Source organism: Micropterus dolomieu, linkage group LG01 (genome assembly GCF_021292245.1).
Source record: "Micropterus dolomieu isolate WLL.071019.BEF.003 ecotype Adirondacks linkage group LG01, ASM2129224v1, whole genome shotgun sequence".
NCBI classification, from domain to species: domain Eukaryota; kingdom Metazoa; phylum Chordata; class Actinopteri; order Centrarchiformes; family Centrarchidae; genus Micropterus; species Micropterus dolomieu.
In genome coordinates, this window is record NC_060150.1 from 3,043,749 (window position 1) to 3,069,922 (window position 26,174).

At 40.4% G+C, this 26,174-nt stretch overlaps 1 protein-coding gene across 1 annotated transcript in view; it reads right to left on the bottom strand.

The window, feature by feature from the left end:
* Window positions 1–3,500: 3,500 nt before the first annotated feature.
* Window positions 3,501–26,174, bottom strand: part of LOC123977866 (prolactin receptor-like) — a 41,395-nt gene continuing 18,721 nt past the window's right edge. The window contains exons 2-9 of the mRNA XM_046060880.1: window positions 18,671–18,780; window positions 12,563–12,701; window positions 10,061–10,230; window positions 8,495–8,673; window positions 6,900–7,053; window positions 5,941–6,028; window positions 4,838–4,907; window positions 3,501–4,344 (exon numbers count right to left, since the gene is read on the bottom strand). Coding sequence (XP_045916836.1) covers window positions 3,667–4,344; window positions 4,838–4,907; window positions 5,941–6,028; window positions 6,900–7,053; window positions 8,495–8,673; window positions 10,061–10,230; window positions 12,563–12,701; window positions 18,671–18,761 — 1,569 coding nt within the window. The 5' untranslated portion in view covers window positions 18,762–18,780 and the 3' untranslated portion in view covers window positions 3,501–3,666. The remainder of the gene's footprint in view (window positions 4,345–4,837; window positions 4,908–5,940; window positions 6,029–6,899; window positions 7,054–8,494; window positions 8,674–10,060; window positions 10,231–12,562; window positions 12,702–18,670; window positions 18,781–26,174) is intronic.

A 26,174-nucleotide genomic window follows, 5' to 3' on the forward strand; every position in this document is an offset into this window, starting at 1 on the left:
ATTGCAGTCATGATGTGGCTAATTGCTGTCGTGTTGTGGCTAATTGCTGTCTTGTTGTGGCTAATTGCTGTCGTGTTGTGGCTAATTGCAGTTGTGTTTTGGTTGATGCTGTCTTGTTGTGGCTAATTGCTGTCGTGTTGTGTCTAATTGCAGTCATGATGTGGCTAATTGCTGTCGTGTTGTGGCTAATTGCTGTCTTGTTGTGGCTAATTGCTGTCGTGTTGTGGCTAATTGCTGTCGTGTTGTGGTTGATGCTGTCTTGTTGTGGCTAATTGCTGTCGTGTTGTGGCTAATTGCAGTCATGATGTGGCTAATTGCTGTCGTGTTGTGGCTAATTGCTGTCTTGTTGTGGCTAATTGCTGTCGTGTTGTGGCTAATTGCAGTTGTGTTGTGGTTGATGCTGTCTTGTTGTGGCTAATTGCTGTCGTGTTGTGGCTAATTGCTGTCGTGTTGTGGCGATTTGCAGTTGTGGTTTGCATTTCAGGGTCACCGTATTAACCACTAGTTTTATTTTGAAAGTCTAACTGGATGTTGTATATTTAACCTTTCCATTTCATTCTCACCAATGCTGTGTTGTTGTGGCGAACTGCTGTCGTGTTGTGGTGAACTGCTGTCTTGTTGTGGCGAACTGCTGTCGTGTTGTGGTGAACTGCTGTCTTGTTGTGGTGAATTGCAGTCATGTTATGGTGAATTGCAGTCATGACGTGGCAAACTGCAGTTGTGTTGTGGTGAATGCTGTCGTGTTGTGGCTAATTGCTGTCGTGTTGTGGCGAATTGCAGTCATGTTGTGGCTAATTGCTGTCGTGTTGTGGTGAATTGCAGTCGTGTTGTGGCTAATTGCTGTCGTGTTGTGGTGAATTGCTGTTGTGTTGTGGCTAATTGCTGTCGTGTTGTGGTGAATTGCTGTCGTGTTGTGGCTAATTGCTGTCGTGTTGTGGTGTATTGCAGTCGTGTTGTGGTGAATTGCAGTCGTGTTGTGGTGAATGCTGTCGTGTTGTGGTGAATTGCAGTCGTGTTGTGGCTAATTGCTGTCGTGTTGTGGTGTATTGCAGTCGTGTTGTGGTGAATTGCTGTTGTGTTGTGGCTAATTGCTGTCGTGTTGTGGTGAATTGCTGTCGTGTTGTGGCTAATTGCAGTCGTGTTGTGGTGTATTGCAGTCGTGTTGTGGTGAATTGCAGTCGTGTTGTGGTGAATGCTGTCGTGTTGTGGTGAATTGCAGTCGTGTTGTGGTGTATTGCTGTCGTGTTGTGGTGAATTGCAGTTGTGTTGTGGCTAATTGCTGTCGTGTTGTGGTGAATTGCAGTCGTGTTGTGGCTAATTGCAGTTGTGTTGTGGGGAATTGCTGTCGTGTTGTGGCTAATTGCTGTCGTGTTGTGGCTAATTGCTGTCGTGTTGTGGTGTATTGCAGTCGTGTTGTGGTGAATTGCAGTCGTGTTGTGGCGAACTGCAGTCGTGTTGTGGCGATTTGCAGTTGTGGTTTGCACTTCAGGACCACCGTATTAACCACTAGTTTTATTTTGAAAGTCTAACTGGATGTTGTATATTTATAGTTGCTATATTGACCTCGGAGCCCTACACATCCAAAAACAACAGTAGAGGGGTACCCAGGGTGTTAAAAAGTGACGCCAAGGGGTCCTGACCAAGTGTCCATATGTGCCAAGCTGGGAGTGAGACTGTGTTGGTCAAATGTTAGTGGTTTGTGCTTCTGGTATTTTAACCAACAACAAGATACACTAAAACTGCCCCCCAGCAAACAGAAGATATCCATGACACTGGGGTTTCCAGTACAAGTTTAGACACGGGGGACATCAACCAAACAATGTACCATGTTAAAGGACTTCATTGGGCCAGTCCAATGAGAGTAGGGTTGTGATGAAAGGCTGAGGATCTCCAAGTCTGAGACCAAAAATGGTGGATTTCCCAGTTTGGTAACATGTGGGGCATCACATTAATTTTGGTTTTAAAAATCATTCTTACTTCTTTTTTGGCTGAATGGTAAATTTTAAATGCTGATTCTCGTTGCTCTGCTTGTAATCCAAAATACTTCCATTTTAGAAAAAAAGAAAACCCTACGTGAGGTCTATCAGAATCTCTAATGTACGATTTAAAAAAATTTTTTTTTAATAGTGTTAAATTTGCTAGACAGGATTAAGAAAAAAAATTATTAAAAATTTTAGGTCAGAGAGGGTTCTGCTTCTTCCCGTACCTTGCTTTGATGAAAACTCTGTTTGTTCTCTGGAAAATGCAGACTTCCAGTTTGGAGAGATCAGGAAACAACACAGTGTCTGACATATGCAATATATTACAACAGTGGTAGAGAAGTTTGTCAAACCTCCTGAGTATGATGAACAGAAATCCAGAGAAAAGGGAGCTTAAATTCACAGTTTATGTCTTCCTGAGGCTGTGAAAGTTACCGTTTGTTTACTCCTGAACTCTGTGAACAAGTTTTTTTGGAGTAAATCTGTTGAAGGTCACGATATTGAGAGATACATATGAGACAGAAAAGTGAGAGACTGGAGGAAGATAATGAGACAGATTCAGAGCGAGGCACAGTGTCGTCACTTGCGGATTACTATTCCACTCATGTTGAGGATACTGCAAATATTCCCTCAATGAGCCGGATCATGTAAGGACCATTGCATGTATATTAATGGAAAAATCCCATATGCTGAATATAAAAAGCATGTGAAAACTGGGGTATGTTGATATTACCTGGAATTTTCTAGCATATAAAAAGAACATGTGGTTTATAGAAACATAAAGAATGTGCAAAGAAGCTTATGGTCACGTGTAAAATGCTATAAACACAGCTAGGACGAGGTAAGGCTAATATTTATATTATTAATGCATGTAAACACACTAACAGAGAAAAAAGAAAGAGGGCCTGAATGCTAAATAAAACCAGTAGTTCATTCTCTCTCTCTCTTCCAAACCTGAAACAACCCACTTTTATCCTCCTTTTTCCTGAGAAAGAAATCCTGAAAGTGAAGCTTTGCAGAGACGACCAACGGTCTGGGAGAAGCAGCATGTGGTATTTATGTTATTGTTTTGTTTACTTTATTTTAAGATGCGCCTGCAGCTGTACTCTCTTTAAAGTTGACGGACTTCATTACCCATAAATCAATCAAATCAAGCCTTCTGGATGGAGCGCTTGTTTGTATGTTTTACATTTTGCTCTTAAGATACTTGAAATTAGCATATATGGATTACTACATAAATTCTTGCCAACTGCAGCTTTAACACCACCTGGTTTGGTCCACTTAAGTGTAACTGTTTCTGGGCAGGTGACCAGAAACAGGAAGAAGTTGAGGTCCAGACGAACTTTTGCAAAGAAAAACGTGTCCGCCACCAACACAACGTTGTTCACCACACCAGAAACAGTGCTTCATAGAGTCTGCATTGTTTTATTTTGTCAACAAAACATCTGTTTGTTGACGTGTTCTGGCCTCTTGCGAGGTAAAATAAAAGGCTCTTTCGAGGCTCATGTCCTGAAGTTTCACTTCCTGTTTTGAAATCACCCGGGCGCTCTTCTTATCTGAACAGAACAGGAGCAGAGTCGTGTGTGAAACCAGCCGGTTACAGGAGATTCTCTCTGCGAAGATGGCAACAGTCTCCATGTTTCAACACACTCACCAGCTCTCACAGTATTTCTTTTTTCAGATCTGTTCAGCCCTTGTTATCAGCAGCAACAGGCAGCAGAGGGTCCGCCGCCTCGCTCCTCTCAGCCTCGCCTCCATCTTTTGGACGGTTTATCATATTGGTCCTAGCCTGGTGGTCGGCTAGCTTCTTCTTCATCCCCTCCTTCTCCCCTGCATCTAAATCAACCCTCTGGAGAGACGAGAATTCGCGGCAGTATGCCTTAGGCAGGCAGGGCACCAGATGCACCTCGCCGCTTTCATTCATGAGCTGGACGCAGGTGTAGAAATCCTGTGGTGAGCGGTTGGTGGTGTCAGGAGCAGGGACAGCGTTAAGGCCGGCATGGCCCATCATGCTGTACTCTGTCCCCGGCAGCGACACGATGTCCGGCATCGGCCACGGGGAAGACATGTCCAGCGACGGGGCGAAGGCTACAGGAGACGAGGAGCAGTAGGGCGACACGCTCTGCATGTACAACGAAGGGTTTTGGGTGAACTGATGAGAAGCGGCCAAAGGTGTCAGGTCACAAGGGACCATTAAGGCGTCGTTCTCCCTGTCTGTCGGGTCGGCCGGGACTCTGCAGCCCTTCGGCATGGTGAGATAGACGTCTTCAGCGTTGACTGGGTCCCAAACCTCCTCAGTGTAGCTCGGAGGTCTGTAGCTGTGGAAGTTACTGAAGTGATGGTTGATTTCGTCCAAGTTCCTCTTCTGAGGGTGGAAGGAAGGAAGAAAAGGTAGAAATGACAAGAAGGAGGGCAGAATGAAGGAAGGGAAAAGGAACAGGCAGGCAGACACAGAGAGAGCATAAATGAAAAGACAAAGTAAAAGAAGAAAGAAAGAAGGAAAGATATGAAAAAAATAAGGAGAGAAAGAGGGAGGACAAAGATGATAGGAAGGAGGAAAGACAAAAACAAAAAGGTATGATGTGAAAAAAGGAGGTACAGGAGTAAAAGAAGCAAGAGAGCAGGCAAAATGTAGGAGGAAGGAGAGACAAAAAGAGCGTGATAAAGAAGAAAAGGTGGAGGCAGGAACAGAGAGAGTATGTAAAAGAGTAAGAAATAGAAAGGAAATGTGAAAAGGAATGAATCAAAAGTGGGCAGACAATGACAGATGGGAGAACAAAGGAGGGAAGGAAAAATACAAGGTCAGAAGAAATAGTTACCACGTGACCCTGAAAACACTGTATTTGTGTGTGTGTTACCTTCAAGAGCAGTGGATCGATGCCGATGATCCGTGGCTTTGGAATGGGCGGGAGGAAGTAGTCTTTTATTCTGAAGGGGAAAACATAAAGAGAGGAAGTTGTTTTAGTAGCGGTGTCATGTCAACCCTCACGTGTTCATGATGAAACACGAGCATGCATCCAAAGAGTGTTGGAGACACTGACTGAATAAACGTCGACATGCAAACAGGGAAACAGGATGCAGTAAGAAGTAAAGGTAAGACAGACATATATATATATATATATATATATATATATATATCATTCGATTATTATTACTCATGCATAAATGTAAAAGCAGGTTCTCATTTCAGTCACATGCTTCAACTTGTCCACCTCAGCCAACTATAAAAAACATTTTTTAAAATCAGGCTTCGTTTCATTTAAATTGCACATAAATTGCACTTATTAAAGCTTATTTTGACTTTCCATGGCAGGAAAAGCACAGGTGAAAGTCATTTCTGCAGTGCAACACAGCAATAATGAAGGCTTTCAATAACATCTGTTTCTTTTATTATGGTAATGTGCAAATCATTTGTTGTCTTCCCCTCTCTTACAGCATTTTAGACTGATTTAATTAACACACTGTCATGATGTATTAGCTGCTTTAGCAGTGCTGTACTTAATCATGTTTATGCCAGCAGCACACATCTGAATTTGATTATTATTGTTGTTTTACTTACGCCTTCAAAATCCTTTTTTGTCTTTGACAGAAAATTTCATACATTTCCTTTCATGAAATCATAGTCATCCATCTTTACTGCATCTGTCATTGAATGGTGGCCAGATTGGTGCATAAGAAAGAAAATTAAATATATTTGGTTGTAGGCAATAACAAACTGTACATTACTCAGCAGAGAAACAGTGAAGTTTCTCACTCAAGATTTTTTTAATTTATGGTGATGTGTAGGATAACGACAATGATCTTTACTGAAATATATGTGGGCAGGTTGAACTTCCTGCGGCAGCTCAGGAAGTTCAATCTGCCAAAGAATATGATAGTGCACTTCTTCACCACCATAACTGAGTCCATCCTCACTTCCTCCCTCACCAGTTGAGGTGTTTGTGTGTGTGTGTTTTCTCACCTCCTGCTCTGTGGAATAACACTGAAGGCGATAACCAGCAGAGCCACGACACTGACTCCTGACACCAGAATCCACACCAGGAGTTTACCTGCACAGGTGCAACCAAAGATAATTAATTACTGTCACCTCCCCTCCCCCTCTGTTCCTCTCCTCCTCCCCTACAGCACCAGGGCTACAAACATAATTGGAAAATTTAATTATTAACAGCCTGCCTGTTAATCAGATATTTAAATGTTCCTGTTGCAGTGTTATCTAGTTTTCTCCTGCTGAATGCAGAAAAATCCCCGACTCCAAATCAGCGTACATTCGAGAGAATCTGCTTAATACATTAAAAAGGGTCTACCCGGAGTCCCCTCCTAGTTGGGCGTGCCCGGAAAACCTCCAAAGGAAGGCGCCCAGGAGGCATCCTACATTGTTAAATGTGGCATTTAAAAACTTTCCTAAAGAGATATTCTTTTTTCCAGTTGTTTGTTTTATTGTAATTTTCTGTGAATAAGTAGATTTTAAGAATATATTCAGAATATTTTGAACACCTGTACGTGACATTTGCAGAATCAAGCAATCTAAAAAAAAATTAATTAAAAAGTGTTTCTTTTCATTACTTGTAAACACATGAGAGCAGCCCGTCAACCTACATGTTAAATGATGGAAATAGATGAGCTGAAGTTATACTAATAATACTTCATCTTACTGAAGACATTTTAAAATAAGACAACAGACCTGCAGCTGCAAAATCACTGCGAAACATGTGTCAGCAGCAGCTAATTACAATATTTATTGCGGATTGAAAGTAGCTAAACATGTTTGCTGTTTGGTTGAACATGCACTTTGTTGTGTTCAGTAAACTTTCAGATGAATTTCATTACAAAACTGACTACTGCCGTCACTACAATAAAAACTACAACCTGAAACCGAGGTAATATCAGTGTTGTCATGGAAACCCCTCCCAGTCGGCGTACCTGCGGGCGGCCTGGCGGGGATGCTCATCAGCATGGTGGAGCTCCATTTGCTCCACAGGCCGTAGTTGTGCGACCGGCAGCGAACTCGGACCACGTAGTCGCCGACGGGGAGACAGAGCAGCACCACTTGAGGCTCCCGCAGAGGGTACTTCACCTGCAGACAACATATATAGATTTAGATTGTTTAGTTTATTTTTTGTTTTTTAACATCTGACCAGTAGTGGAATCAAGTAAACATAATGAAAGTGTCTTAATCTTCAAACAAACGTAGGAAGGGCTTTTTAAACCTATAAAAACCCTTTAATATATTACAATCCATTAAAGCCAGCCCAAATCGAAACAGATTTATTAAATATGTCAAAGGGGAAGGTCGTCATACCACTTACATTTTACTTGTTTTTCAAATTAAAATGTGTGGTTTTTGACTTTTAACCTTAAACCACTTTACTACAAAGTAAGTAACCAACCAACCAAATAAATATGGTACTGCAGGCATTTACTAAACGCTGAAAGAAGGTATATTATTATTATTACATTACACAGCACAAAGTTTTGTTTTATTAAAAACAAAATAACAAAGTAGAACAGTAAACCGTGTGCTCCTCTACAGGAGAGTAAGTAAGAGAGCTTCTGTATTTTATATTATGGCTGCAGGATTATCATGTAGGCCTAGCCCAATTCCCGATGCTGCGTTTGCGATTATCTATCCATCCATTGTCTTTCACTTATCTGGGGTCAGGTCATGGTGGCAGCAGGCTAAGCAGGGTATTCCAGACATCCCTCTCCTCACCAACACTTTCTAGCTGCTCCTGGGGGATCCCACAGCGTTTCCAGGCCAGATGGGATACGTAATCCCTCCAGCGAGGCATCCTTGTCTATTGCAATTTATTTTTGATTCTATTAAATAGGGCTGCTATTAGGTAAAATACTAATTTAATGTAAGACTATATCTTTTACTGGATCTACACATTTTAATAATGTTTTTCAAAACACACAGTAGTTTTGGCAGCGTAAACTTTGAATTATAGAACAGTCGCAAACGTATCAGCTGACTGTAGTGCGATCAGTGCAGGTTAATTTCCTCAGTCACATGACCTGCTCCACTCCCAGGTTCCACCAAACATCTTTAGTAAAAACTACATCTGTAATCACGTCTCCCCTAAGATATGGCATGGCTGTATTTTCAGCAGCACAGACTCTACTGAATGATCAAAGAAACATCATATGCACATGGTAGGAATGTGTCTCTATGATGCTCTTGATCTTCTGCACGTTGCCACCTCTTCATTTTGATCATGAAGGCAACGCAGAGCATACAGTAGGCCACGATATATGGTTTAGAGATTATAGATCCAAGATAACAGAAGGACTGAGAGAAAAAGGAATTAAAAATCCGTCCGCTGCTTCAGCACCACGGTCAGCGCCATGGATTTATCAACGCGCGGCACAGTTAAGCTTCTGTTGTTTCAGAGCCGTGGTCAGGGGCCAAACCTCTGTCACAATAAAGTATCAATGAATCAGACTAGACTAACATGTTCAACTAAACAAACCCTGCAGCAGTGAGCAGATTTCCACATGATTATTTGAGTCTTTACCTTCCAGTTGTCGGGCTCGGTGACACGTCTGTACTGCAGCTCGTGCACCAGCGTGATCCACCCGTACTGCAGGTCGGAGGGCACCGGGTACGCCCAGGACAGCAGCACGTTGTGGCCATTCTCTTCCCCGCCGGCGTCCTTCAGCGTGTACGTCAGGTTAACCGGAGCTTCGGTCTGAACTGTGGTCGACAAACACACAGAAACGTGTTGTGAAATGTTAACAGGATGTCAGAAGACTTTAAAAAAAAAAAAGGACAAAGAAAAAAAAGGCTTTTATGTCATAAAAGACTATTTTTAATGTTTCCGCATGGTTAGAAATTTCTCCAGCCCACAATGCACTGGAACTCCTCTATGGAGGAGGCACGAAGATGATTTGTGCATGTTTTACAATTATCATTAATTCATGCATGTTGTCTTTAAAATAAAGCAGCTATCATGTCATGTTATCATGAGATAATATCTTCTATTATTCACGCAGCTATTCATGCAAACTGCATTTATTATACTTTTATAACATTGTGTGGTTCATTTATTATTCATTATAACCATGTTTTTATACATATATCCATTATTTAAATGTTGAACCGTTTATGAGACCAGGATTGATGCACACGCATGGTATCATTGTAAACTGATACTGAAGGTTTCACATTTACACTTTGTTTTGTCTTCTTCATTTTATCTTTCAAACACAGTAAGTCTGTTTCAACACGGGCTGAAATTCACATCATCGCTCTCTTAACATGTCGTTAGTGTCTGTTCCAAATTTCAGAGAGTCAGAGTCAGAGTTCAGTCCAGCAGCGTTTACAAAACCTCTACAACACATACCCAAATGCTTTCCTGTCATCATAATCATTGTGGAATTATCTTCCAAATGCACATAAAAAGTCAGTCAAGTAGTCCATTTTCAGAAAATGAATCATGGTATTTGCTGCTTTCCTCCGTTTTACATGAATATGCTTTAAATAACTTCAGGTTTTTGACTGTTAGTCGTACAAACAAGACATTTTTTGCTACTTTACAACATTTTATAGACTTAAGAATTGATCATGCAGCTCTCATCTCAGTTAATTTATATTTGCACGTGAGAAAAATGTTTGTCATGCAGACCGCCGTCAAAGTGCAAAAGGTCTCAGACGCTGAACTTGTGACCTTTGAGTTACACAGCAGCCTGTATGACCGCCCTGCACTGTACCTGCGAGCCGGGTTGAATTCCCTGCAGGGCCGTGACCTCCACTGACACCGGAGATGAACAAAAGATCACTAAAGCGCACACATGTGAGTCTGTTTTAAGCTCTGATAAATCACACACACATGAGTCTGGTGCTTTTTCACATGACAGACACACAGCCGACCCCAACTCTGCTGCATCTTAAACCAGCTCAGGAGGTAGACTGATGAAGGTCTAGATAATAACACTCAGTCCCCAATAAAGTAGATTAAATGCCGTGCCGAGGCTACAAGCTGCCTTCATAGGGAGTCTCCTCGGAAAAGAGTTTTAGTGCTTTTCAATCTATGCATTCATCTTAAATCGGTTTTAAATAGAACGCCTCCACCCGTCCTTACCTATGTCTGCCACGTCCAGGCAGTGCTCCTGGGAAGTGTAGTTCCTGTGGGCGGTGATGGCGGTCACGTTCATACAGTAGATCTTCCATATGGACGTGTGGCTGCTGTCGAAATGGCAGCTGTTGGGGCCGGCAGTCACGTAGTCTGGACATTCATGTTTGGGCCCCTTACTGTGAACATGAGGGAAAAGGTTTTAGTTTCAAAGTTAATCCATGCTTTAGGTCATGAAGATGTTTCCTGTTTGGAGATCTGCCTCACCCTATCTTCTTTCACTTCGTTTGCATGGCTCACTGAATCTTTTAAAACTGTTTTTCTTTTAATATTTTTCTACAAATGTGACATATTTGTCTCATTTCACCGATGTTCACGTCCGTTATTGGTGGTGCAGGTTTTTTTTGGAGCTGATATAAAGATGTTTCAGTTAAACCTTAAACTGAACCTTGTGTCGAGAGTGTGCAGGAGTTTCATTTTCCTCTGGACTCGACTTCCAGATGTGCATTAAACCAGTTTGTAAATTATTTTTCGGGGGAGTTTTTCCTTAATCCGAGTTGTCGTACGCTGTACAGATTGTGGAGCCCCTGAGGCAAATGTGTGGTATTGGGCTATATAAATAAAATCTGACTTGACCCCAACTGAAGTTACAGTCCAGAGGTGGGCTTTCCTTTGTCATGTAATTGATTTGTGCAGTATGTTTCTATTATTTAGTACTTCCTGGTGAGTAGCTGCCATGGATGTGTTGTAAGAACTGGATACCAGATTTAAAGATAGCGCCCAGTCACCTCAGAGCACATAAGGCACAACAGTTTAACAACCTCCAGGTTTACTTCCACGTCGTGCTGCCTACTGCCCGTTAGTGTTTCTCCCACAATGCTCATTAGAGCCCACAGATTTTATTGACTTGAACTTACTCCACAACAAGTGAATGGGGTTGAAACCTAGCATGAAAACAACTTTTCTTCTTTTTTTTTTCTTCTATAATTTAAAGAACTGCATTTTGTGCTGTAAAAATACTTTTCAGTGGCTTGAATTTGTTGTAACAGCATTTAACTTTTTTGAACAAATGTTGGTTTTAAGCTCCAGTTGTGCTTTCTGTTTTAATTTGTTAAAATAAAATTATAATTCCAGCTCATAATGGGAAACTGCCAAAGGGAGTAATATGTATACTGGCAGGACCAGCCGTGGGACAGGGCCTGTCTTTTGTTATTTTCTTATTCTGTTATCAAAATATAGTATTCAAACTATAGTCAAGTGTTCAATATGATTTAATCAAGTTACGTAAAAGCAAATTTGGGACTACGTAAAGATTAACTACGTAAAAATTCAATTGAAAAGCTGTGCACATTTAACAGAGAGCCAGATGAATGTGGGCTAATTGAAAGCCCACAGCTTTTGCCCCGGGGCCCCACAGCAGCTTCTGATATTTAAATGCTCTTTTCATTTATTCATTTAACTGTATAAGCATGTAGTTTTAATTTCCATAAATTATATCTCAACACTCTAAATAATGAAGCAAATACCACATCATGTTATTCATTTTTAAAACTGTTTTTTAAAAACACTATTTGTGGTTGCAAACAAACTCCTGCAGGAGAATTAGACAACAGTCGATGGAGCTGTGAGCGATGCCGTTCCAGATCAAAGGCACAATCCAATTTGTCCTGATTACTGACAGCAGTGTCTTTGCTGACGGTGCCATGTGTGCAGACTGCCATCGGTCTGAGGCCATGTGAGGCTGCGTTCAGGACTTCAGAGCTGCACCGAAATGTTGACCTGTTAGAAAGTGGAGCACGATAAATCAAACTGCATGTATAGAATTCACACGACCCTGAAAGTTGAGTTGACTTTTGATCTGAGGCTGTTTTTCCTGTTTTGGGCCAAGGAAACTGTTAAAGAAGGAAGTGTCATGGTGGAGCTTGTGAAAACTGGAGCTTTTCCCCCACGGAAGTCAGGAGAATATAATAACACTGAGGAGGTTTAATGTTAGCCAGCTCTCTCAGAAACGTTTACTTTGTCAAGTTAGCGTTGGCACTTTCTTAAGCTAACATTAGCCAGCAATATCTCTGCTGAGATGTCCTACAGTAATTTGGAGATAAAAACGTTAAGAAATAATTTATAGTATAGTTTTAGGTATTTAATGTATGTTTATCATATTATCATTTAGCATGCAGTGAAGTAACTGCAGTACTGTAAAATGTAAAGTGGTAAATACTCCAGTGAAGTACAAGTACCTCAAAACTAAGACAATAAGGTTCTGTTTATAGAACAACAATCACCTAAAACCGGGATTTACTATACTTGTGGGGACAGACCAGCTTTGTGGAGACCAAACCGTTGGACCCCACAACTTTAAAGGGATGTTTAAGGCTTCAGAATTAGGAAAGAGTTAAGGTTAGACATGTTTCTTGGTGTGGGCTACAGAATGCTTTATGTCAATGGGATGTCACCACAAAGATAGTAAAACAAACGCGCGTGTGTGTGTGTGTGTGCGTGTTATGTACACACTCTTTGGAGTAGCTGAGGACGTAGGTGACCTGCTCTCCATTTGTCAGGTTTTCGAGCGGATGCCACCAGCAGGTGAAGTCCTCCATGTTGGGCGAGCGGCAGTAATAGATGTGAGGCCTTGTCGTCACGGCAACCTCTTCTGTGAAAAAAAAAAAACAAATTAAATCACAAAGTCGAGTTAGTGCAAGCTCGTTGCCACGGACGCGGTGCCACGGTGTTGTGGTGACATCGCTGAATGGTTGCAGGTGTTGCCATGCAGGTGCGCGGTGTCATGCACTGCAAAACAGAAACCCTGCGATCTGCTCATTAGACGGCTGCCGGGCTCCTGACACAGGATGTGATGTTTAAAAATAATCCCGATGAGAGACACCAGGGAGCTGACTGGATCAGGAGACAAAGGAGACTTTATCACCCGAGGATCACCACTAACTGATCAGTCATCACAACCAAATCATGGCTGAAATCACTACTACCACTACGTTACCTGACAAAGTATAATTTCACATATAGAATGATTTAGAGCTTCAGCAGTCTCTCAACACATGTCCCAAAATGCACCTTAATGTGGTGCAATGTTCATCTATGTAAGGAGGAAATGCTTCAGCTTACAGACTGAGATTGATTTGGTGGAGAACTACAAATATCTTTACTTCTTGAAGAAAATCAACCCTTTTCATATGTGCACTAAAAAGATGACTTTGTTCTACAGAAATGTTAGAGTTGTGCTGTCTTTTTGTATTGCGGCGTGGCTTGGTTTTTCTACGATGTAAGGTGTGTTTGATTTCACAGCGCAGACTTAACATGATGCATGCAGGACATAACATAAGTCATGCTGGTTAGACATTTTGTCCGACTTTGTCCGGTGCTGCAAAATGTCGCCATGTCACATGACATTAAAACCTCATGGGAGCAAGGCGGCTACAGTTTTGTGAGTCCAGCGACCGCAGTCGCTTTTGCTCTGGGTGCAACAAGTGGGAACCACCTTTTGCCTGATTTTGTGGTATTTGTAAAGGCAAATGCCGCAGGAGCAGTTGTTTTAAGCTCACCCACTCTACGAGAAATAGACTGTGTCCTACTTGACAGCAATGATTTCATACCCAACCCCGCAAGTCAGCAAAAGTCAGTCAGTCATCTCAAACACACCGATAGAGTTTTGTTATTATTGCATTGCCTTCACATGAAGGGATCTTATCTCTGATCCTGTCTGGTATGTTGTCTTCATGTTGTATTTATTAGGGTTTGAATGTGTTTCAATGTGTATCCAAATGAGTGTAACCAAATTTCCCCTAGTGGGATAATAAAATTTGACTTTCGACAACAACTGCAGTCGTAAATGATTACTGCTATCATTCTACAGTTAAACTAGAATGTAGTTGTGAAAGTGTGCACAGAGCATCCAGAACCTTTTTCAAGCAGTGCTTTTGCTCACATTTTGGTCACACAACATCCATTTCCTAATTTCATCTGTTTCTGCCTCAAACACACACACACGCACACTCTCAGTTATCTAATCCATAGACTGTTGGTCCCACGACAAGAGATTTAGACCAGCAGTGGAAAACCGATCGGCGTCTCAACAGCAGGAATTCCTGCCCAGGCAGACTAAGACTCAAAAAACATCAATGCATGCAAAGATTAAAGTAATTTAATATTTTGTTGTTGCAATATTAACAATTTATATAATAAAAGATCGATTCTTGACGTCTGCTGTATTGATCCCCTGCCCCCGTTCCAAGCTGTTTCTCAGGTACAAAACTACTCCTCTTCTCTATGATGTGCATGTATCAGCTGTCTGCTGTATTTTTTCCCCCCTCAATTCACACAAATGCCAGTACCAAACACTTCAATTCGTGGCTCATGGTCATGTTAAAAGAAAAAACCTTGAGATTACATTAAAGCAGTGAACATCATGTGCGCGTCACAGATCGAAGCAGTGGGAGGCGAGCAGTAATCCATCTGAGAATGCATGAAGCTGCAGTATGAGGGCAGCAGAGAAACAAAGGCCTGTTGTGTTGTTGCTTTAAGAGGCTCAATGAGCCACACCACAGGAACTTTCTGATTAATAACCTCCACTTTTCAGAAAGAAAGGAGGAAGCATGGCGGGCACGAATAAATCTGGACAAAAGCATACTTGCAGCAAATCAGATTGGCTGTGTGATGGATTTAATGCAGGTGCTGTACAATGTCTGAAACATTAAGTTTATTTTTAACAGGGAATTAAGTCTGGGTTTAGTTGTGTCTAGAGGACATAATGTCACAGGAGGAAGAAAAATTCTTATATAAATCTTAATCATTTAAGATTATTAAAACGATAATCCACGGTTTTTGCATTTTTTAGCCGTTCAGTGTGTGTCATTTCGTGACTACCAAACCAAACAGTTTTCTAAAGTAAACCAACGGTTTAAGATTAATTTTCATAATTCCAAGCATAACTCTGTTTTGTTACATTTCATGAAATTTACTGTATTAAAACGAGATGCAGAACGACCAAAAAAAAAAGAGATGCAAGACTACAAAGAGACACAAAACAACTACAAAGAGATGCAGAACGACCACAAAAGTGGTGCAAGACTACAAAGAGACACAAAACTACAAAGAGATGCAGAACAACCAAAAAAAGAGATGCAGGACTACAAAGAAAGGGAAAAGACTAGAAGGACACAAAACAACTACACAGAGATGCAAAATGACTACAAAGAAATGCAAAACGACCAAAAAAAGGGAAAGGGAAAAGACTACAAGGAGACGCAAAACAAGTACAAAGAGACAGAAAAAGACCAAAGAAAATATGCAGGACTACAAAGAGAGAGAAAAGACTGCAAGGAGTACAAACAAATACAGAATGGCCACAATAAGAGATGCAAGACTACTAAGAGACACATAACAACTACAAAGAGAGGGAAAAGTATATAAAGAGACACAAAATTTGTACAAAGACATGCAAAACGACTAAAGAGGAAAGCAAAACAACTACAAGTAGAGGAAAAAGAGATACAGAATGGCCACAATAAGAGATGCAAGACTACAAAGAGACACAAAACAACTACAAAGAGATGTAAATAGACTACAAAGAGACACTAAACAACTACAAAGTAAAGTAAAACAACTATAAAGAGAGGGAAAAGATTACAAAGACACACAAAGTTAGTACAAAGACATGCAAAACAACTAAAAAGGAAAGCAAAACAACTACAAAGAAATGTAGAACACCCAAAAAAAGAAGCAAGAGAATACAAAGAGATGCTAGACACTACAAAGAGCTGCAGGAGACTACAAAAAGAAGCAAAAGACTACAAAGAGATGCGGAATACCCAAAAGAGACACAAAAGGCTATAAAGACGCGCAAAACAACCATTTCCTTTTTATTTAATCTTGTTCTCAGAAAGGAAAAGTACGGGCTGACATTTTCTCAAAAGCTTTTGCAAATGGAAATTGTGAATAAAATCAGTACTGCAGATTTTATTTCCTGCGTGGTTTAAAATGAATCTGTCTATTCATATAGTCAAAATCCAGATTTGTCTTTAACAGTCCTGGGATGAAACCTCTTTGTTTTCTCCATTTTTCACAAATAAGATGGAAATCACTGAGAAAACAGACAAAAATAAATATAAAGTCATGCGATGTCATGCTGTTTATCAGCAAACTGTTTTCTTTCCCTGAGGCTCCCTTTCGTTGACATCGGGTTACGTTTGTGCTTTAGTGGATCAGACAGTTGCAGCTTTGTAGTGTGTGGAGTTGGGAGGATAAGCTAATGGCAAATACAGACAGATGGACAGAAAGACATCTGGACATTGTGCAGTCACACACACACACACACAGGCAGGCGGTATCAAACTAATGAGCTAATTCGTTGTGACATTTGTCAAAATGGTCTCCATTGTCAAAACAAAGCATTAATAACCTTTTATTTGGAACAAAACCAGACACATCTCAGTATGATCCAGATTTAACATCCCAAGTGGGACTGCGAAATGTGGCTACAGGGAAGAAATCTCTATGCTCAGCTGATGGTTTTTTAACATTTACAGCAGCAACATGTAATGTTGGGTTCATCACAGTGCCTTAACACCCTGCTGTGGCTCAGCAGAGAGACGTGCCAAGTCAAACTACACGCTTAATCTGAACCAATCACACATGATCGACGAGCAGGGAGAGTTCAATATTAAATTTATAAATATGACATCATGAAATAAATAAATCACATGAATAAAATATAATCCAAGACACTGTGATTGGCTGTTGCTTTGGTCTGAATGGGCAAAACTTATTCCTATGATGAGTTATCTAACACTGTCTTATTCATTTAATATGTATAGTTTAGGTTTCCACACTTTTCTCTCTCTCTTCAACATATTTACATTTTTAAACCATTAACATTAAATTCTGACATGCTTGTATGCCAGTACAATCAAAGGACCGGTTTTCATGATGGGGTTCGGTGGTTTGGTGTCGCTCTTCCTGGCTCTGCGTCAAATCCATAAGACATAGTTTTCAGCAAAATCTTATCAGCTTATTAAAAATACACACATGAAGTACAATTTACTCTGCTGTATAATTAATCAGGGTTGCCGTTGCTACAGAAACAGCACATTCAGGGCAGATTCTCATGTAGGAACGATGCCCCCCGTAACACATTGTATGCTTTCTTGTGTCATTCACAATGTGGATTCTGCAAATTATCACTCCAGTGTTCTCGCTAGTAATCAAGGGGGTAGTGAAGGTGCTGTAATTAAGACATATTTTAAGACACTTTGATGTGGTGTCCCTGAGCAAGACATTTAACCCCTAGTTGCTCCCGAGGCATGCAACCTCTGACATATAAAGCAATAAGTTGCTTTGGATAAATGAGTAAATGTGACGAAGACAAAGCTACTGTTTCGACTCAGATGAAGAAGAACAGCCTGCTCGGTCTTGAGGACAGAGACAAGTCAATTTAGGCCTCACAAAAACAGGTAAATTAATATTTAATATTGATTTTATCAACACACGTGTCCAAACTTCCATTAAAAAAAGAGGTTAAAAGCCCAAAACACAGACACAAAGCATGTTTAAACAGGTCGTAGAAAGAGAGCATAAGGTCATAAAAGCAGTTCTGTCTGAGCTCATCGATGTCCCCCCTGCTGAGCTATCGATGAGCTGCCGACACACGTCCAGCTGAGCGGAAATAAAAATGGGCAACATAGCAGGCGGCCGTCTGAGCCCGGCTGTCAGACAGCACTCCGCCTCACAGCTGCAACGCTCTGAATTTATTTTTAAATGGTCACAAAAGATTTTGTACTGACCCAACATGAATGGACCTGCACCAAATATGTCAACCAACTGTATCTTGGTGATTAGATTTTAAGTGGAGATTAAATCTGAGCATTGTTCTCCACACAGCACATGAAACCACCAGCAACTCGCCTCATTCAGTCTCGTCAAAAGGAATTGATTACTGAGAAATTAAAGCGTTCTTTCAGAAGTTAAACTACTTGTCTTGGATACACTTACAACTACAAAAATGCAGGAATTTAGTCCACTTATTCTTGTGCATACTGCGGCCGCTTTCACAGCTGCCTGCCTTCCCTCCTTTAAATCCATAAAACATGCCGCCTGCCTTGCAAATGTCTTTGTCATCTAAAACGATTGAGAGACAATCTGGTGAGATTAAATACAACATAATCTGTTTGGACAAGGATGGTGAAAGTCAAAAAAGATGCATCTGAGAACCTCATCTAGGTTCAGCCAAGCATGGTGGAGGGTCAGTGTCAGTTCAGTAGCAACAACTGGAGTTCGTGATTTGTGTTTTGATTTAAGGGATCATGAGAACTTATTTAACACTTGCAATGACGTCTTGATTAGGAGCTAAATTCAGCTCAGCACCAAGATAAAGACAAGTCACATGCAAGCAACTAAGAAGCTAATTAGCATTCAATTAACTTCTTAGTTCAAGAGAAGCAGAAGACGAATGAACTGTGAAGGAAATGATTTCTTCATTCATTACATTTTGTACCCATCTATGGTGGATTATGTCTATTTTTCTATTTCCTGGCATTGAAATATAAAGACCTATTCTGCTTTCACTAGAATACAAATTACTGAAATTACCTATCATGTCCTCTGACTCACCGTGGATGTGTCTTTCTTTAGAAGCGATGCCGTGGGTGGCGATTTTGCTCATGCCCATCGGAGTAAGCAGACACAGCAGCAGCCACAGCATCCTGACGCCTTCTGTCAACCTGTCAACACAAAACAAACAACTTAAAATCAAAAGCTCAGGACCGAGAAAGCCTTCCACAGCAGTGCTTTCCTCACTGTGGGAAAGTCTAGTTTCCATGTGAAAATGTCCAGCAGCAATAACATGTGACCCGAACACAAGTGGACATTTATGTATTTTTTTAAAAAGGGCAGCAGGATGATTGCCCTGCGGCTCTTTGAGTCCAAACACTGAGCAGCAGCAACAAAGCATCGCTTCCTCCGGTCATAAGACAACTTCAGGAAAATCAATCCTCTGATGGGGCACAGACGACGTCACTGCCTCAACAAATTGCCCCTAAAGAGAGCATGCATTCCTAAAATTTATACCATTCATTTTCTTCCAAGTACAGTAGATAGCAGAAAGACAAATATAACTTCACTGGTGGGACTTTCTCCCACGCGATTCTCAGGGTTGTAACACGACAGACAGACAGATAGATAACTTTATTGTCTATCTCTATGTATGTGCAAAAGTAGTAATATCCCAATGTATAAGCGGTCCATAAGTACAGAAGTCTATGGCTGCCACTATTAAAATGAAATCATCAAATCAGATTGAAATGTAATTTTCAATTTGTCTCCACATGATTTAATTTTTGTTTTTTGTTTATTTTATGTTTATTAGATTATCCACTTTCAGATAAAAACAGGAAAACACACTGCGGGTTTTCATTTTCATGAAAAAAAAAAACTCTGCACAAAATGCATTGATTTTTTTGTTTTAAGATTTTCCCGATTGAGTCAGTCAGATGAAATACAGACCAGGCTTTGCTGATGAATACGTTTCAGTGTAAGCACAAGGGCGTAGAATTTAGCAGAGACAGCAGGGACATGCCTCTACCAATATCCAGCTACTTCTGAATTGTCAAAACAATCAAATTTAACCACTGCTGTCGGCCAGTGTTTAGCCAGTGTATTTGGTACACAAACGCTTAACAGCTCCAATGTGTTTTTAAGTTTTGAAAGATTATGTCCTCCCCCCTCATCTGCCTCACAGCCACATTTCATATCTTACTTATTCTCCTGCTGGGAGATGTTTTTATTGTCCTCACCACCATAAAGATAATGAAACTGACATTTGATTTTAAAAATCGTTGCCACTTTAAAATTGGAAATTAAACTACAATCTCAACTTTTGCATTTGAATTTCAAGTATGTCCTAATTTCAACGATTTCTCAAAAAGGCTTGGGAAATAAACGGAGTTGAATAAGAGTCTTAAGTATTCTATTAAAGTTAAAGTTGTGTCATTCCCAAGTGGAAAAGAAACATATTTGATTCTGCATGTTTAACTTGTTGCAATACAAATATTCCAGATATTTAATAACCAGTAGGCTATTTAATTATGGTATTTCACGCATAACAAAAACCCCAACAGACTGATCATGCCTGATGAATCAATAAGAGATACTTATTTTTGCTTTTCCTCTCCATGTTTGTGTGTAATTGTGAGGATATTTTGACTATTTATTAAATTACTCTTACAGTACATCAACTATACAGCAGTACACTGTGACCAGGGGACCCAGGCATCTATGGGATTTTAAGCTCCAGCTGAAAGCTCATTACTCTAATCAGCTTAATTCAGTGAACCGCTCCGTCACACGACTGAGCATGTTCGGCATGAGAGGTCAGACTGTTATGGAAACACTATTATTACACACTGAAAGGATCATACAAGTGGTTCAAGTGGTTTTTAGGCTATTTCCCTGACCTTCTGGGTTTTCTGAAGAGCAGCACACTATCAGGAATTGATTTCCTACTTAAGAAGAAAAGATTTGCTGCTGTTAAGGTTCCTGTCAATCAACGGACGCTCAGAGGGAAAAATGTAAATCACTATATGAACTTTTCAAATCAATGACAAATAAGTAATACCTAATGCATGGAAACATAAAGTAGATGTAATCTTAAGTCCAAGAAACTATTTAATCAGCCAGAATATCTCCAGTTAGATATTTTCCACTGGAAGGCTCTTTCTAGGAAGAGCCCGGGAACCCTTTTCAGGAACCGCAGAGATTTTAACTTCATTCTGATCAGGCGAACCAGGATCTCAATTTACTTCCTGCATCCTGAAAAGTCTTCAGGGCAGGGAGGGGCTTTCTGGCGGCGGTATCAGCGACCGCTCACCTGCCAGGAACTACCGGTCATGTGTCGGCTAAAACACCTATGAATAGCCTTTTCCCACAACAGTAACTATCCCAGGATCTTAACCAGAGCTTAGAACTGAAGAGGACTTTCAAAATTCTTGGACTTTCTGATGGTCCTAAAAATCAAGGTGAAACTCCCCCCCAAAAAAGAGATATTTCTTTCCCAACATCACCATCAGGACTTTCACTTTGGATGCTCTAAAACTTTAGTTGTAGCTTTTCTGCACCCTGTTACTGCTGCTTTTCCTCGAGTAAAGGATTAGAAGACTGTCGGCTGTTGCTGCTGCTGCTGCTGCTGCTATCAGCCAGCTTTGGTAGTGTCAACGAATGTCAGGAACACTAGACATAAAAACGTCATGAGAGATCAATAAAAATATCATTCTGTTTTAGATGAACAACATCAAGATTCTGTGAACTGCAATATCCAATAATGAAGTCACATGGGAGCTTAGGGGTTTAAAAGTCTTGTGAGGAGAACTGACATGCAAACGGGCCGATCCTCCAGCGCTAAGACAACAATCACAGTGAATAACCCCGGCCTTGATCTCGCAGGAGGGGGGGATTAAAAACATTGCCTTGTTGCGTTTTATCCCCTCAGCTCAACCAGATACAGCACAGCAGACATGATGATCGCTGTGAAAAGTGCAAAGAGTCCTACATGAAAGATCAAAGTCTAAAACCAATGTTGGACCCAACTTCAGCTTCAGATTTCTAATCCTTCAACTTCTGCCGTCCTTCCCTCTTCAAACTGCAGAAGCCAATTACTTAGTCTATTTATTCTGAGACTGAAGTCCAGATTTTATGTCAACTTAAATCCCGACCCTTGCATGCTTTTTAAGAATTGAAATAATAAAATAAGTCCTTCTTCTCAGTGTCAGCTCGTTAGAAATGAAAACACCTCATTATCACTCCATGTTTCTCAAAGTCCAGTCCAGGGACCAGATGCATAAAACTCAGCTAAAACCCTGTGTACACACAATTCATTTTGGTATGCCCGTGTGCGCACATTTAGAGAGAGAAGGCAGAGAAGTAGTGCAAAGTCTTCATTCATTCTTCACTGTGTCATCATTGATTCATAACATGTATCTCTAACCTATCAGCTACACCCATAACAATCATCAGATAGGGAATCAATGATTTTGTTTAAGGGGCTTCTTCACAATAAAAGATAAATTGAAAAGAAAATCCAATCAGAAGACGGAAAATTGAGTACATAAAATAAATAAATTAAATTCCCCTTCCACTGGCATATTTTGTGTCGACTGCAAAAAGAAAATAAGAAAGAAACCTGCCAACAGACTAAACAAATTATGTTCATTTTTAAATTCTGTCCCTCACACTCATTTCATTTCAACATAACCATAAGAGAAATATAGCCTATTAAATCATATTTGGACTTTGGCTCAGAAATGGCAACCTGAACTGAAACAGCTCTCACATGGGGAAAAAAAGAGATCTACTCCAAAATAGAGCCAAGAATAATTAAGACTATTTTCAAAATGTGTTGGGCCTGAGCAGGCCGAGACAGAAAGAGAACAGCAACACCGGCAGCAGCAGCTGATAAAGAGTCCTCTTGTATCCACTCGGATATTAAGAAACTTATCAGAGATCGAAAGCACAGATCGAAATATAATAATAAAGGAGGGACCACACCAGACCTGATTAGACTCAATATAATTTAGACTTTAAAGAGACTTTTAAGTGCCCGAGCTGCAAGCTCATCGAAAACAGTGACATGTTTCATTTAGGAAATGAGGGATGATTTGTTTGTGAATAAAGCAGATCCCCTTCAGCTAATTGACAACTTTCTGTCTCAAAAAAAAAGATCTAACCAGAGGGGACAGCTGTGGACTGTAAGAGCCTCGTGCTCGTGACTCCTCGGATCAAGAGAAAGCCTCTCTGAACATCTGGGCTTACTTTTGGTCACTCTGTACGGCATGAAAGACCCCAGAGGGACGACATAAACTCAGCTATGTCCACTGCTGTTGATTCAGGCTTCAGAAATACAAGCAGCTGGTTTGTGCTCAGATTTAAAAAGATATAGTCAAAGAACTGGATTTATACCTTTATTGCAGCCAATGATTGAATAAACATTTGAGTTTAATCTGCCATTAAAGCTAATTACCTGAGATGTAATGTAGATAATACCTGCTGGATTTACACTGGTATTTGTGATTACCAAGATTGCATTTATCGCTTATTTTTATTGGCCTGTAAATCCAGCGTGTTCATGATACAACTCCTCCATCATCTGAGGGCTTTCATGAGGAAGGTGACTGTGTGTGTGAGTAATTTCAGGTCATAGTCATATAAGCAGCTCTTTAAATCACAAACACATGCCAAAGTCCTTGAGCTGCAATAATATCAGTGAGGTGTCAATGCTGAGTTTAACACACACATCAGACTGAAGGAAAAATATGTGTGAAATAAAATGTAGTAGGCCACATTCCTTAAAGCCACTTTTAAAAACAATAGCTTTACCTGACTTGTCAGGGTTAATGCTAACAAATCTAATCTAGGTCACTCTACACGGGGACAGCAGCTAACGGACTAATCACAGCAGCTTCATTGCCAAGTAGGTTTACACATACAGGGAATTTGCTTTTGTGTTTGGTGCTAAACAATAAAAAATAAACAGCAGCTAGAACAATCAGGTCAAGGAATCATAAAGATGTGTACAATATGGCTGTTGTTTAATAATATTACAAATTAAATGTGAGCAAAAAAATTTACATGCAATGTTTCGTCCGTCATGTTTCTGCGTCATATGACGTCAACTCGGGAGGTTGTGCACCAAACGTTTGGGTTGTTGTTCCAACTTGAGGAGGCCTTCAAGGTAATTAACAAATTTTTCCAATTATTCCGACCCCATGTGAATGCAGGGTAAGGACCTTGAAAACTTAGTGATCCTGCTTTTCTGAAATAAAAAAAAATAGACATATTCCAGGCCACTGCCTCATGGCCATGCTGGAGTTGTTGAAAAAAGCCATGTCTGAAATCACTCCCTATTTCATCATATAGTGCATTACATTTAGAGTTTGATGGAGGGAGTTTGTAGCCATGCTAGCATCCCCATGAGGCTGCAATGTTCATTACACTCTGGAACATGTGTACTGCCAGGAGCCGGATGAGGTGGTTCAGACATCTGGTAATGATGCCCCTTGGGTGCCTCCCTAAGGAGGTGTTCCAGGCAGGTGGCCTTGGTGAAGACCAAGGACTAGGTGGAGAGATTATATCTCCACACTGGTCTGTGAACGCCGCAGGATCCCCGAGTTAAAGCTGAAAATGTGACTCTGGAAAGGGAGGTTTGGGTTCCCCTGCAGGAGCTGCTGCCCTGCAACCTGACTTGGGATAAGTGTTTGAAGATGAATGGATGGGCCGTTAACTTTGACAGCTCAATGCTAACATTAGCATGCTAATATATAACACTTACAGTTCGGCATGCTACATTTAGCATGACACCATTTGTTAGCATTTGTCAGAAAGTGTAGGACCAGCTGATGGTGCCAGATTAAAATCAACAAAGTTATGAAGCTACTTCCTGCTGAGCCTCTGCTCAACAACTTTCTGTAACCCAACACAATCTCTCACTGAGGATTTCAAGTAAATAATGTACCTGGACTTAACTCTCTATATTTTAAATCCATATTTTAAAACATGTATATTTAAGTTAATATTCTCTGTAACTCCAACAGCATCTGCATCACCTAACGATAATAACTAACCTTTTAAACCTAAAACAGACAGAGGGTAATTTTAAACTGACCATTTGCAAACACTATAACCTAGTGTTGGAGTCAAGACCGCCCAAACAGAGACCAAGTCAAGATCAAGACCAGAGTTTATCGAGACCGAGACAAAACCAAGACTTTTAGGGGGTGAGACCAGTCGAGACCAAGACCAGTTCCCTGCATTGCATGGTACGCAATAAAATGTGGAACGAGATCATAGATTGATCACTTCACAAATTGATCTGAAAGATCCACATTCCCATTAAAACACTGACATACAAACACTAAGAGCTGAAATCAACGTAAGCATCGCAGGGAGGGGTGACAGTCGTTAATTAGGGTTATTGGTTGCATTTGAAGCAATACGTTTTACTTCCAATCAAAGTTAGAATGTTAACAAATCAGACAATGCAAAAGCAATTTATTGATATTCCCAAAGTTATGGTCTTGAAATAAAATCCTGAGTCCTCAATGTCCGAGACCGAGACAAGACCGAGTACAAAGGCGGTCGAGTCCGAGACGAGACCAAGACCATCAAAAACTGGTCTTAAGACCGGTCTCGAGTACTACAACACTACTATAACCCATTATAATGGAGCAAAATACATGTAATCAGTTTATCTAGGTCAAAGTTAGACTGCAGCGTTAGTTACAGCTGCTACCTGAGTGTGCTATATAACCTGGCACATATTTAAAGAAAGCAATTCTTGCACTAAAGATAAACTAAACGCTCTTGACCTAAATAACATAAAAAATGAAATAACTGTGTTGATTCTGCACAAGTACACACTGAGCCTGTATGTGTCTAATTAATGTCAAGAGGTATTTTCATTCTGAATGTGAAGAATTTTGATTTAATGAACCATCATGCGTCATAACATGATCTAATTATTGTTTATGAATTTAAAAGGACCCGCGCTTACAGTCATGCAGCTGTGGTTCTGACAGGGGGACACTGGATTAGATTCATTATGATGAATCTAGTGTGAGATGTGGTGTAAGGACTCTATGAGGGTGACAAGAAGCAGCTCTGCATCAACAGGCCGGTCTTTGTCGTTTCTGAAATACTATTTAACAATTTTGCAAATTAAGTTCAAGCTCAAGAAATCTAAATTCAGGGTTTTAAAATATTTTTTATTAAAGTTCAAAAGGGAAATTCCAGTACGTTTCAACCCAGCATATTTCCAATAAATGTGGCTCTGTGATTCGTGCTGACTAACAAAGAGTCAGTAGTAGTCAGTAGAGTAAATGAGGACTCTTGCATAACAGCTGCGTCAGCTTACTAGCGCTTTCCAAATCAACAGGACTGTTAAGTGAATCATTTCAAACGCTCGTCTCTGAGTCTGCTGAAAGTAAACACAAGACAGAAACGCTTTGGAACGATCTAAATCCAAATAAACATGATTTGGTGAGATCAAGAGTATAATTACCGCTTTATAAAATCTGCTTTACAATGAAGAAAATGTACCTCTGCAAAGGCTAAATATTTTAAAAAGGAA